The sequence below is a fragment of the Panulirus ornatus genome, chromosome 22 (genome assembly GCF_036320965.1).
Source record: "Panulirus ornatus isolate Po-2019 chromosome 22, ASM3632096v1, whole genome shotgun sequence".
Classification (NCBI taxonomy): Eukaryota; Metazoa; Arthropoda; class Malacostraca; order Decapoda; family Palinuridae; genus Panulirus; species Panulirus ornatus.
In genome coordinates this window covers 9834906-9850214 of record NC_092245.1, presented here as the reverse complement: position 1 = coordinate 9850214, position 15309 = coordinate 9834906, and the positions used below count along the sequence as shown (strand labels likewise).

The 15309-nt window shown below is 41.3% G+C and overlaps 1 protein-coding gene across 5 annotated transcripts in view; it reads left to right on the top strand.

Annotated features, from left to right (window-relative positions):
- LOC139756527 (F-box only protein 33) overlaps positions 1-15309 on the top strand; it is a 97615-nt gene that overhangs the window by 39607 nt on the left and 42699 nt on the right. For all 5 annotated transcript variants that reach the window (XR_011714373.1, XM_071676012.1, XM_071676010.1 and 2 more), the window contains one exon: positions 14231-14351. Coding sequence is in view for 4 of the 5 variants with exons in the window: in XM_071676012.1 (XP_071532113.1) it covers positions 14231-14351 (121 nt within the window). In the remaining variant the exon portion in view is untranslated. The remainder of the gene's footprint in view (positions 1-14230; positions 14352-15309) is intronic.

Genomic DNA, 15309 nt, shown 5'->3' with positions numbered 1-15309 from the left:
AATTAATATAATTCTTGCCTTATTTGAAGGTATAGTGGTCCCAGTAATGTTGTATGGATGCACATTTTGGGCTGTAGATGAAGATTTGCAGAGGAGGTTGGATGTGTTGGTAATGAAGTGTTTTAGGACTGTATGTGGTGTGAGTTGGTTTGATTGAGTAAGTAGTGAAAAGGTTGGAGAGAGGTTTGGTAATAAAAAGTGTAAGAGCTAAAGAGGGTGTGCTGAAATGTTTTGGACATTGGAAGAGTATAAGTGAGGAGTGGTTGACAGTGAGGATATATTTGTCAGAAGTGGAGGGGACAAGGAGAAGCAGGAGACCAAGAGACCAAATTGGAGTTGGAAGGATTGAGTGAAAGAGATTTTCATTGATCAGGGCTTGAACATGCAGGAAGGTGAAAGGCGTGCACAGGATAGAGTGAATTGGACCCATGTGGTATACAGGGGTTGGTGTGCTGTCATTGGGCAGAACCAAGACGTTTGAAGTAGCTAGGGAAACTATGAAAAGGTCTGTGGGGCCTGGTTGTAGATAGAGGGCTGTAGTTTCAGTGCATACCACAACAGTTGAGAATGGAGGCAAGCGAATGCAGACTTTCTTTGTCTGCTCCTGGTGCCACTTTGCTAATGTGGGAAACGGTGATCAAGTATGAAAAAAGAAAGAAAAAAAACTGGTTCAGTGTAAAACTTAAAGATTGTGATTAGGTTACCCATCATTCTCTGATCTTACATAAAGGGCAAATTTAAGACTTCCAAGCTTTCCCTGTAACTAGCTGTCTTAGTTCAGACTCCAGCATTGTTGCCCTCCTTTGAACCTTCTCCATTAGCTATATGGGCTTATTTGTGTTGACCAAACTTGAGAATTGTATATTAGTTTTGGCCTTTTGTAGGATATAAACCAGACTGTTAAGTATTTCCCTATCCATATTCATGGAAGCTTTTTATGATATATGCCAGTGGACAGTCTGTCTCCTTTATTGTTCTCTTATTTTAGGGCTACTGTTACAAGTTAGGGATGATGTGAGCTCCCAAATTCCTCTCACACAGAACCCTGAAGCTTCTTTCCTGTTAGATGATAATTACATTGCAGCCATCTTTTAGTTTCTCATCCTCATTATTTTACATTTGCTTGGGTTAAGTTTCATACACCAAGTATCAGACTAACTTTGGAGTCTGTCAAGATCCCTCTTTTGGGTGATGCAATCCTGCTTACTCTTCACTTCCTCCATGACCTTTGCATCATCTGCAGACATTTAGGCAGGAGTCCATAAAGTCATTCACACAGATTAAAAATTTTAGAGTAAAGTTCCCAAAACAGAACCTTGAGGCAGTCACATTTGAAGAAGGCTCCTCTGACATGTGTCCTTTGTTCCCTTTCACTGAGATAATGTTTTCTCCATCATAGGATTCTCCCCCTTATTGATGCTTCTTAATCAGCCTCCCATGCAATATAGTGTCTAGTGCTTTCTGGCAGTCATGGTAAAGACAATCCATGCAGCCTTCCCTTTTGTATAAATCTAAGATTTTTTTTTGCTTGATCTCCTTTCTTTTAAACTGCTTTGCTTCTAATTTTTGTAATTTTTCCTTTGAAAAATTTCATCCATTTCCTTTCTGATTATATCTTTTAGTACAATGCAGACAATGCTCTTCAGGGAAATTGGTCAGTCATTCAGTGCTCTTTTCCTCGGTATCCTTTCATGTTAATAGGTATGACGTTTGCCCTCTTCCACTCCTTGGCACTGGCAGCGACATCTTGAACTGTATTTCAAGAGGTTTGTTTAGTGTATTTGCACACATCTTCAGTAAAATTTCATCAGGGCCATGAGCTGTGTATCAGTCAAGAGACCTTAGTATTCTGGTGTTGTCTTTTGAAGATTCTCTTTCATCCTTCATACTTGATCGCCATTTCCTGCATTAGAGAGTTATCGTCAGGAACAGACAAAGAAAGGCTACATCCACTCATACCTTTTCACTAACTGTCAGTTGTAATGCACCTACACCACAGCTCCCTATTCACAACCAGGCCCCACAGACCTTTCCATAGTTTACCCTGGATGCATCACATGCTTTAGCTCAGTCCATTGACAGCATGTCGACCCCAGTATACCACATCGTTCCTATTTATTCTATCTCATGGACCTTTCCATAGTTTACCCTGGATGCATCACATGCTCGGCTCATTCCATTGACAGCATGTCTACCCCAGTATGCCACATCGTTTCAATTTATTCTATCCATCTCTTAACCTTGTTCCCACCTGCATGTTCATGCCTTGATAACTCAAAATCTTTTTCACTATCCTTCCAACTCCAGTTTGGTCACCTAGTTCTCCTTGCCTCCACAAATGACACATTTCCAAACTCATTCTTTCAGTATGTCCAAACCATTTTGGCACACTCTTTTTTGCTCTCTGTAAGGATGTGTGGATCAGGTGTTTGCTTTGAAGAATGTATATGAGAAATACTTAGAAAAGCAAATGGATTTGTATGTAGCATTTATGGATCTGGAGAAGGCATATGATAGAGTTGATAGAGATGCTCTGTGGAAGGTATTAAGAATATATGGTGTGGGAGGCAAGTTGTTAGAAGCAGTGAAAAGTTTTTATCGAGGATGTAAGGCATGTGTACGTGTAGGAAGAGAGGAAAGTGATTGGTTCTCAGTGAGTGTAGGTTTGCGGCAGGGGTGTGTGATGTCTCCATGGTTGTTTAATTTGTTTATGGATGGGGTTGTTAGGGAGGTGAATGCAAGAGTTTTGGAAAGAGGGGCAAGTATGAAGTCTGTTGGGGATGAGAGAGCTTGGGAAGTGAGTCAGTTGTTGTTCGCTGATGATACAGCGCTGGTGGCTGATTCATGTGAGAAACTGCAGAAGCTGGTGACTGAGTTTGGTAAAGTGTGTGAAAGAAGAAAGTTAAGAGTAAATGTGAATAAGAGCAAGGTTATTAGGTACAGTAGGGTTGAGGGTCAAGTCAATTGGGAGGTGAGTTTGAATGGAGAAAAACTGGAGGAAGTGAAGTGTTTTAGATATCTGGGAGTGGATCTGGCAGCGGATGGAACCATGGAAGCGGAAGTGGATCATAGGGTGGGGGAGGGGGGCGAAAATTCTGGGAGCCTTGAAGAATGTGTGGAAGTCGAGAACATTATCTCGGAAAGCAAAAGTGGGTATGTTTGAAGGAATAGTGGTTCCAACAATGTTGTATGGTTGCGAGGCGTGGGCTATGGATAGAGTTGTGCGCAGGAGGATGGATGTGCTGGAAATGAGATGTTTGAGGACAATATGTGGTGTGAGGTGGTTTGATCGAGTAAGTAACGTAAGGGTAAGAGAGATGTGTGGAAATAAAAAGAGCGTGGTTAGAGCAGAAGAGGGTGTTTTGAAATGGTTCGGGCGCGTGGAGAGAATGAGTGAGGAAAGATTGACCAAGAGAATATATGTGTCGGAGGTGGAGGGAACGAGGAGAAGAGGGAGACCAAATTGGAGGTGGAAAGATGGAGTGAAAAAGATTTTGTGTGATCGGGGCCTGAACATGCAGGAGGGTGAAAGGAGGGCAAGGAATAGAGTGATTTTGAGCGATGTGGTATACCGGGGTTGACGTGCTGTCAGTGGATTGAATCAAGGCATGTGAAGCATCTGGGGTAAACCATGGAAAGCTGTGTAGGTATGTATATTTGCGTGTGTGGACGTATGTATATACATGTGTATGGGGGTGGGTTGGGCCATTTCTTTCGTCTGTTTCCTTGCGCTACCTCGCAAACGCGGGAGACAGCGACAAAGCAAAAAAAAAAAAAAAAAAAAAAAAAAGAGTAGCTTTAGAGGATGGATGGGACCTTAGCAGTAGGGTTCCTTGGGATTAGCATTAACCTCACATTCTAACTAAAAAAAAAACAAATTCAGTCCAGAAATCAACTCCAGAAAAGTAGTTTTATTGTACACAAATGCCCAGAGCATCATTATGAAACAGGATAAACTTATATCTTATGCATTTACTGAAAGACCAAACATTATTGCTATCTCAGAAATGTGGGTGAACTCTGAGAATAAACACTTAATCGCTAAGTAAGCAATACCTGAATACAAATTATTTATGAAAGATCACTAATACAGGGTAAGTGGTGGAGTTTTGTTCTGCTTTGATAACAGTCTAAGTGCTATTAAGAAAAGCAAACTAGACACACACCCTTACAACTCTTTATATTGATATTACTTTTGGATGTTAATGTGCTGAGAGGTGCAACTGGAGGGATGTCTGATCATTATCTTGTGGAGGCTAAGGTGAAGATTTGTATGGGTTTTCAGAAGGGAAGAGTGAATGTTGGGGTGAAGAGGGTGGTGAGAGTAAGTGAGCTTGAGAAGGAGACCTGTGTGAGGAAGTACCAGGAGAGACTGAGTACAGAATGGAAAAAGGTGAGAACAATGGAAGTAAGGGGAGTGGGGGAGGAATGGGATGTATTTAGGGAATCAGTGATGGATTGCGCAAAAGATGCTTGTGGCATGAGAAGAGTGGGAGGTGGGTTGATTAGAAAGGGTAGTGAGTGGTGGGATGAAGAAGTAAGAGTATTAGTGAAAGAGAAGAGAGAGGCATTTGGACGATTTTTGCAGGGAAAAAATGCAATTGAGTGGGAGATGTATAAAAGAAAGAGACAGGAGGTCAAGAGAAAGGTGCAAGAGGTGAAAAAAAGGGCAAATGAGAGTTGGGGTGAGAGAGTATCATTAAATTTTAGGGAGAATAAAAAGATGTTCTGGAAGGAGGTAAATAAAGTGCGTAAGACAAGGGAGCAAATGGGAATTTCAGTGAAGGGCGCAAATGGGGAGGTGAAAACAAGTAGTGGTGATGTGAGAAGGAGATGGAGCGAGTATTTTGAAGGTTTGTTGAATGTGTTTGATGATAGAGTGGCAGATATAGGATGTTTTGGTCGAGGTGGTGTGCAAAGTGAGAGGGTTAGGGAAAATGATTTGGTAAACAGAGAAGAGGTAGTGAAAGTTTTGCGGAAGATGAAAGCCGGCAAGGCAGCAGGTTTGGATGGTATTGCAGTGGAATTTATTAAAAAAGGGGGTGACTGTATTGTTGACTGGTTGGTAAGGTTATTTAATGTATGTATGACTCATGGTGAGGTGCCTGAGGATTGGCGGAATGCGTGCATAGTGCCATTGTACAAAGGCAAAGGGGATAAGAGTGAGTGCTCAAATTACAGAGGTATAAGTTTGTTGAGTATTCCTGGTAAATTATATGGGAGGGTATTGATTGAGAGGGTGAAGGCATGTACAGAGCATCAGATTGGGGAAGAGCAGTGTGGTTTCAGAAGTGGTAGAGGATGTGTGGATCAGGTGTTTGCTTTGAAGAATGTATGTGAGAAATACTTAGAAAAGCAAATGGATTTGTATGTAGCATTTATGGATCTGGAGAAGGCATATGATAGAGTTGATAGAGATGCTCTGTGGAAGGTATTAAGAATATATGGTGTGGGAGGAAAGTTGTTAGAAGCAGTGAAAAGTTTTTATCGAGGATGTAAGGCATGTGTACGTGTAGGAAGAGAGGAAAGTGATTGGTTCTCAGTGAATGTAGGTTTGCGGCAGGGGTGTGTGATGTCTCCATGGTTGTTTAATTTGTTTATGGATGGGGTTGTTAGGGAGGTAAATGCAAGAGTTTTGGAAAGAGGGGCAAGTATGAAGTCTGTTGGGGATGAGAGAGCTTGGGAAGTGAGTCAGTTGTTGTTCGCTGATGATACAGCGCTGGTGGCTGATTCATGTGAGAAACTGCAGAAGCTGGTGACTGAGTTTGGTAAAGTGTGTGGAAGAAGAAAGTTAAGAGTAAATGTGAATAAGAGCAAGGTTATTAGGTACAGTAGGGTTGAGGGTCAAGTCAATTGGGAGGTGAATTTGAATGGAGAAAAACTGGAGGAAGTGAAGTGTTTTAGATATCTGGGAGTGGATCTGGCAGCGGATGGAACCATGGAAGCGGAAGTGGATCATAGGGTGGGGGAGGGGGCGAAAATTCTGGGGGCCTTGAAGAATGTGTGGAAGTCGAGAACATTATCTCGGAAAGCAAAAATGGGTATGTTTGAAGGAATAGTGGTTCCAACAATGTTGTATGGTTGCGAGGCGTGGGCTATGGATAGAGTTGTGCGCAGGAGGATGGATGTGCTGGAAATGAGATGTTTAAGGACAATGTGTGGTGTGAGGTGGTTTGATCGAGTGAGTAACGTAAGGGTAAGAGAGATGTGTGGAAATAAAAAGAGCATGGTTGAGAGAGCAGAAGAGGGTGTTTTGAAGTGGTTTGGGCACATGGAGAGGATGAGTGAGGAAAGATTGACCAAGAGGATATATGTGTCGGAGGTGGAGGGAACAAGGAGAAGAGGGAGACCAAATTGGAGGTGGAAAGATGGAGTGAAAAAGATTTTGTGTGATCGGGGCCTGAACATGCAGGAGGGTGAAAGGAGGGCAAGGAATAGAGTGAATTGGAGCGATGTGGTATACCGGGGTTGACGTGCTGTCAGTGGATTGAATCAGGGCGTGTGAAGCGTCTGGGGTAAACCATGGAAAGCTGTGTAGGTATGTATATTTGCGTGTGTGGACGTATGTATATACATGTGTATGGGGGGGGGTTGGGCCATTTCTTTCGTCTGTTTCCTTGCGCTACCTCACAAACGCGGGAGACAGCGACAAAGTATAATAAAAAAATAAATTTATTTTATTTATTTATTTATTTTGCTTTGTCGCTGTCTCCCGTGTTAGCGAGGTAGCGCAAGGAAACATACAAAAGAAATGGCCCAACCCACCAACATACACATGTTTATACATATATGTCCACACATGCAAATATACATACCTGTGCATCTCAACGTATACATATATATACACACACAGACATAGACATATATACACATGTACGTAATTCATACTGTCTGCCTTTATTCATTCCCATCGCCACCCCACCACACATGAAATAACAACCCCCTCCCCCCTCATGTGCGTGAGGTAGCGCTAGGAAAAGACAACAAAGGCCACATTCGTTCACACAGTCTCTAGCTGTCATGTGATAATGCACCAAAACCACAGCTCCCTTTCCACATCCAGGCCCCACAGAATTTTCCATGGTTTACCCCAGATGCTTCACATGCCCTGGTTCAATCCATTGACAGCACGTTGACCCCGGTATACCACATCGATGCAATTCACTCTATTCCTTGCACGCCTTTCACCCTCCTGCACATTCAGGCCCCGATCACTCAAAATCTTTTTCACTCCATCTTTCCACCTCCAATTTGGTCTCCCACTTCTCCTTTTTCCCCTCCACCTCTGACACATATATCCTCTTGGTCAATCTCTCCTCACTCATTCTCTCCATGTGACCAAACCATTTCAAAACACTCTCTTCTGCTCTCTCAACCACACTCTTTTTATTACCACACATCTCTCTTACCCTATTATTACTTACTTGATCAAACCATCTCACACAACATATTGTCCTCAAACATCTCATTTCCAGCACATCCACCCTCCTCTGCACAACTCTATCCATAGCCCACGCCTCGCAACCATATAATATTGTTGGAACCACTATTCCTTCAAACATACCCATTTTTGCTTTCTGAGATAAAGTTCTCAACTTCCACACATTCGTCAATGCTCCCAGAACTTTCGCCCCCTCCCCCACCCTATGATACACTTCCGCTCCCATGGTTCCATCCACTGCCAAATCCACTCCCAGATATCTAAAACACTTCACTTCCTCCAGGTTTTCTCCATTCAAACTTACCTCCCAGTTGACTTGTCCCTCAACCCTACTGTACCTAATAACCTTGCTCTTATTCACATTTACTCTCGGCTTTCTTCTTTCACACACTTTACCAAACTCAGCCACCAGCTTCTGCAGTTTCTCACACAAATCAGCCACTAGTGCTGTATCATCAGCGAACAACAACTGACTCACTTCCCAAGCTCTCTCATCCAAAACAGACTGCATGCTTGCCCCTCTTTCCAAAACTCTTGCATTCACCTCCCTAACAGCCCCATCCATAAACAAATCAAACAACCATGGAGACATCACACACCCTTGCCGCAAACCTACATTCACTGAGAACCAATCACTTTCCTCTCTTCCTACACGTACACATGCCTTACTTCCTCGATAAAAGCTTTTCACTGCTTCTAACAACTTGCCTCCCACACCGTATATCTTAATACCTTCCACAGGGCATCTCTATCAACTCTATCATATGCCTTCTCCAGATCCATAAATTGCCACATACAAATCCATTTGCTTTTCTAAGTATTTCTCACATACATTCTACAAAGCAAACACCTGATCCACACATCCTCTACCACTTCTGAAACCACACTGCTCTTCCCCAATCTGATGCTCTGTACTTGCCTTCACCCTCTCAATCAATACCCTCCCATATAATTTCCCAGGAATACTCAACAAACTTATACCTCTGTAATTTGAGCACTCACTTTTATCCCCTTTGCCTTTGTACAATAGCACTATGCAAGCATTCCGCCAATCATCAGGCACCTCACCATGAGACATACATACATTAAATAACCTTACCAACCAGTCAACAATACAGTCACCCCCTTTTTTAATAAATTCTACTGCAATATCATCCAAACCTGCTGCCTTGCCGGCTTTCATCTTCCGCAAAGCTTTTACTACCTCTTCTCTGTTTACCAAATCATCCTCCCTAACCCTCTCACTTTGCACACCACCTTGACTAAAACACCATATATCTGCCACTCTATCATCAAACACATTCAACAAACCTTCAAAATACTCACTCCATCTCCTTCTCACATCACCACTACTTGTTATCACCTCCCCATTAGCCCCCTTCACTGAAGTTCCCATTTTTCCCTTGTCTTACGCACTTTATTTACCTCCTTCCAAAACATCTTTTTATTCTCCCTAAAATTCAATGATACTCTCTCACCCCAACTCTCATTTGCCCTCTTTTTCACCTCTATTTATTTATTATACTTTGATGCTGTCTCCTGCATTAGCGAGGTAGCTCAAGGAAACAGACAAAAGAATGGCCCAACCCACCCACATTCACATGTATGTACATAAATGCCCTCTTGGTCAGTCTTTCCTCACTCATTCTCTCCATGTGTCCGAACCATTTCAACATACCCTCCTCTGCTCTCTCAACCACACTCTTTTTATTACCACACATCTCTCTTACCCTTTCATTACTTATTCGATCACACCACCTGACACTACATATGTCCTCAAACATTTCATTTCCAACACATCCACCCTCCTCCGCATAACCCTATTTATTGCCCATGCCTCACAGCCATATAACATTATTGGAACCACTATTCCTTCAAACATACCCATTTTTGCTCCGAGATAACGTTGTTGTTTGTCTTTTTCCTGGTGCTTCCTCGCTGATGAGTGAAACAGCAATCAAGTATGATATATATGATTTATTTATTCACTTATTATACTTGATTGTCATTTCCCACATCAGCAAATTAGTGCCAGGAAACAGACAAAAAAGGCCACATTTGCTCACATTCTGTCTCTAGCTGTCATACGTAATTCACAAACTCCACATCTCCCTATCCACTTCTAGGCCCCACAGACCTTTTCATGGTTTACCCCAGAAGTTTTATAGTTGTCATGATGTATTGTATATATTTCAAAGATGATTTGGCAAAGATAAATTTTGTTATTTTTTCCTGCTACTGCAGGGGAGAAAGTTTGAGTAATTGAGGTTCACAAAATGGATTTAATGGAAGATGTGGAAGGTCTTAGATATTTTACTTCCTTGGCTTTATGGATAATTGGCTTCACAACACTTTTTTAAAATCTCTATTCCTTCTATCATTGAGATTTGGAAGAATGGTTGGCGAAGATCATAATGTGTTAGGCTGAAGAATGTACTGATATTTGAAGGTCATTTTTTTCTGATTAAAGGATGATTTAGACCCAGTATTTCATGATAAAAATGAGACCATTGAATTCTGGAGTAATCCTGTTCCATTACCATCATGGAAAATTTCTCATTCAGAATGTCATCATCTTTGTCTAGTCAAAACTCATAGATTTTCTTGATTTAAAGGAAACCTTTTTTTTTTTTTTTTTTTTTTTTTTTTTTTTTCTGCGTTTGCGAGGTAGCGCAAGGAAACAGATGAAAGAAATGGCCCAACCCACCCCCATACACATGTATATACATACGTCCACACACGCAAATATACATACCTACACAGCTTTCCATGGTTTACCCCAGACGCTTCACTTGCCCTGATTCAATCCACTGACAGCACGTCAACCCCGGTATACCACATCGCTCCAATTCACTCTATTCCTTGCCCTCCTTTCACCCTCCTGCATGTTCAGGCCCCGATCACACAAAATCTTTTTCACTCCATCTTTCCACCTCCAATTTGGTCTCCCTCTTCTCCTCGTTCCCTCCACCTCCGACACATATATCCTCTTGGTCAATCTTTCCTCACTCATTCTCTCCATGTGCCCAAACCATTTCAAAACACCCTCTTCTGCTCTCTCAACCACGCTCTTTTTATTTCCACACATCTCTCTTACCCTTACGTTACTTACTCGATCAAACCACCTCACACCACACATTGTCCTCAAACATCTCATTTCCAGCACATCCATCCTCCTGCGCACCACTCTATCCATAGCCCACGCCTCGCAACCATACAACATTGTTGGAACCACTATTCCTTCAAACATACCCATTTTTGCTTTCCGAGATAATGTTCTCGACTTCCACACATTCTTCAAGGCTCCCAGAATTTTCGCCCCCTCCCCCACCCTATGATCCACTTCTGCTTCCATGGTTCCATCCGCTGCCAGATCCACTCCCAGATATCTAAAACACTTCACTTCCTCCAGTTTTTCTCCATTCAAACTCACCTCCCAATTGACTTGACCCTCAACCCTACTGTACCTAATAACCTTGCTCTTATTCACATTTACTCTTAACTTTCTTCTTTCACACACTTTACCAAACTCAGTCACCAGCTTCTGCAGTTTCTCACATGAATCAGCCACCAGCGCTGTATCATCAGCGAACAACAACTGACTCACTTCCCGAGCTCTCTCATCCCCAACAGACTTCATACTTGCCCCTCTTTCCAAAACTCTTGCATTCACCTCCCTAACAACCCCATCCATAAACAAATTAAACAACCATGGAGACATCACACACCCCTGCCGCAAACCTACATTCACTGAGAACCAATCACTTTCCTCTCTTCCTACACGTACACATGACTTACATCCTCGATAAAAACTTTTCACTGCTTCTAACAACTTGCCTCCCACACCATATATTCTTAATACCTTCCACAGAGCATCTTTATCAGCTCTATCATATGCCTTCTCCAGATCCATAAATGCTACATACAAATCCATTTGCTTTTCTAAGTATTTCTCACATACATTCTTCAAAGCAAACACCTGATCCACACATCCTCTACCACTTCTGAAACCACACTGCTCTTCCCCAATCTGATGCTCTGTACATGCCTTCACCCTCTCAATCAATACCCTCCCATATAATTTACCAGGAATACTCAACAAACTTATACCTCTGTAATTTGAGCACTCACTCTTATCCCCTTTGCCTTTGTACAATGGCACCATGCACGCATTCCGCCAATCCTCAGGCACCTCACCATGAGTCATACATACATTAAATAACCTTACCAACCAGTCAACAATACAGTCACCCCCTTTTTTGATAAATTCCACTGCAATACCATCCAAACCTGCTGCCTTGCCGGCTTTCATCTTCCGCAAAGCTTTTACTACCTCTTCTCTGTTTACCAAATCATTTTCCCTAACCCTCTCACTTTGCACACCACCTCGACCAAAACACCCTATATCCGCCACTCTATCATCAAACAAATTCAACAAACCTTCAAAATACTCACTCCATCTCCTTCTCACATCACCACTACTTGTTATCACCTCCCCCTTTGCGCCCTTCACTGAAGTTCCCATTTGCTCCCTTGTCTTACGCACTTTATTTACCTCCTTCCAGAACATCTTTTTTTTTTTGCCCTAAAATTTAATGATACTCTCTCACCCCAACTCTCATTTGCCCTTTTTTTCACCTCTTGCACCTTTCTCTTGACCTCCTCTCTCTTTCTTTTATACATCTCCCACTCAATTGCATTTTTTCCCTGCAAAAATCGTCCAAATGCCTCTCTCTTCTCTTTCACTAATACTCTTACTTCTTCATCCCACCACTCACTACCCTTTCTAATCAACCCATCTCCCACTCTTCTCATGCCACAAGCATCTTTTGCGCAATCCATCTCTGATTCCCTAAATACATCCCATTCCTCCCCCACTCCCCTTACTTCCATTGTTCTCACCTTTTTCCATTCTGTACTCAGTCTCTCCTGGTACTTCCTCACACAAGTCTCCTTCCCAAGCTCACTTACTCTCACCACCCTCTTCACCCCAACATTCAATCTTCTTTTCTGAAAGGAAACCTATTTCAGATATATTTTTTTGTTCTTCCCAGCTCCTTCAAATTTTTTAACAACAGTGCATGTTTCCAGTTGGTTTGGGAAGTTTGTTCTTTAACGACTAGAGCTTCATGCTACAAATCATAATGTAAGAATTGTCACATCTACAGTGGTTTTCTTTAGAAATTTCTTACAGAGTTAGAAAAAAAGGTTCTTTGGCATCTGCTGAACATGTGTTTTAGTAATACATGTGTTTAGTTCAGGTTAACTTTCCTTGTGAAATTTTATGTGTGCCTCCATCTGAAAAGGATGGTCCAGAAATAGGGAAGGATAGACCCTTTCCCAGGTGCTCACATGGCCATGGGTTCGAAGAAGGAAAGACCAATACTCTATCATAGAGAAAGTCATATGAGCATCCGTATGTTTCACCTTTCTTCCTTTCCCTCTTTTGTTTTTAAAAGTGATTTTTTTTGGTTGCTGACAGTGACAGGCCCTAGGCACAAACAGCAGTCAACCAATGAATGGAGTTAGATAGTGACTTGGCACCACCTCATATGCTGTATCATAGGTGTGGGTGGATCACTGCATGGTCATTAAATTATCCAAATAAGCATCTGCTGACCTCATATCATTTACGTTCATCAAAGTGGTGACTCTTCATGGGTACATGTCACTTTTGGATGTAAAAGTGTTTCACTACCTTTAAGAATAAGTGCTCTCTCCAGTGCTTATATGGTTCTGCCTGTGGTAGATATGAATTTTTGTGTCAGCATAACAATGTAGACGTTTAGAGATCACTTTGTATGTTCATCATCTGTCCTACTGTTGTCCATACTCTTTTTGTCGACCAAAGTGACATTAAACTGTCACTTGATCTTGGTCAAAATGTAAACTAGGTAAAATACCCTGTAGAATTTATAGTAGTTACCCAGCATCCAAAGAATTGCATGGCATATAACCCATCACCCATGGTTAGATTTTGCCTCAATTATGCCATTATTAGATAAGTTTATCCTATAACTTAACCTACTTGATTTCAATCTTTGGCCATGAAACTCTATAGAAATATTTTTAATCATCAAAAACACTTAATGGCGTAAGACCTATAAGTCTAGTTTAATTTTTATGCCGTGTTTGAAAATGTATTACCAGGAAGTAAACTTGGCTCATAACATGAAGAAATTTCCACGTATATCTATGGAATGTAAAGCATATATGTCCTGTATTTCCCAGATGGTGTAAAGCACATATTTCCTCCATTTCCTAAATGGTTTAAAGCACATATTTCCTGTATTTCCCAAATGGTATTTCCATTCATTATTGTTTTGCCCCTTATAACCATGCTGCAGTGCAGGCAACGTATGTGGTCTATGGAAAACCCTTGTACTTATGCTTCAGAACCTACATTCTTATCATGTGTATTTGATGATGAAGGTTTAAAAAGTGTTGATTGGCTTTAATAGTAAAACTTAGCTAACCTTTTATAACACTTACTATAATGTGTAGTGATATCTCAGAAAAGTATTGGAGATCTTTGGGTGTGAGAAGTCACTGATAATGGTAAAGTCATGAAGTGCAGTGTAACACATCAAAGGTGTCATTGGGATTAGTGATCTTTGTGGATGTTTTGAAGAATTATGGTCAGAAAATATTGAATTATGGGAAAAGTAATATACTGGAGGGTGTGAATTGAAGATGCAGATTTGTGAAGTTAGAGATGTAATCAGAATTTTAAAGATATTATGATCTGAACTGAACTGTGTTTGTCTAACTTATATTGCATTTACACAGTCCACAGTGTTCCTTGTTCATGAATTTGATGCATTCCTATGATGGAGTGGAACAACTTGGGTCTGGTCTTCTACATCCCTCCATGCCCCTTACACACTTCAGAGCCTTCTTTTGTGAGTGGGTAAGTATGAATATTGACTTTTTCAGGGACTGCCTTTGCCATGCCTGATAGTTATACATTTTTTCTTGAAACGTATGTAAAATCTGTCTGTTGTTAGTTAATCCTTCTCCAATTCCATGGGATGGATCTTATACATGTAGCCTCAGTACATTCTTACACATCCTTATCCCATGTCCAGTGTAATGAAAAAATTGTGTTACATAAATCTACTCTGAAAGTGTTTGTTAGGTCCCAGGCAGTAAGGGGAAGACTGATGTTATGCTGCACATCATCAGAACTTGACAATACCTTTAATTTTTACATAAAGATTAAGCAAAGACTTAAGTACAATGTTTTCAGGAAAGTCTGAAACATTAAGCAAAGACGTCAAATGTTTGAATCGTCAGTCTTCCAAGTATCATTAAAAACCTTAAACAGATGTCATTGCAAATTGATCTACAAAGGAGAGTAGACATAATCAATACAATGTTAGGTCAAACTCCTGCAAACCTTGTAAGTTGTTCTGCAGATTTTAAATGAAACTAGAAACAACAGAAGTGAAGACAGGAACATGAAATGCAAAGTACTTTGGCACCAAACCAGGAGCATTTGTCTTCATCGTAAAACAGGCAGAACATAATGTATGTAGAGTTAAATGAATATCAGCAAATAGAAGTATGGGAGCTGAAGTAAACCCTAGGTTGGGTGAGGGGTGCCGAATGTCCTGGGTGCATTGAGAAATATGTGGAAAGAGGGGTCCCTGTTTATGAGGGCAAAGATGGGTATGTATGATGGTATAGTTGTCCTGTTGGTGTTTTATGGATACAAGGCATGGGCCTTTGATGACAAAGTACATAAGAGGTTGAATGTGTTGGAAGTGAATTGCCTGAGGACAGTATGTAGTGTGAAGACAGTTTATCAAGTAAGAAATGATAGGGTGTGAGAGAGATGTGGTAGTGAGAGGAGTATGTATGGGAGA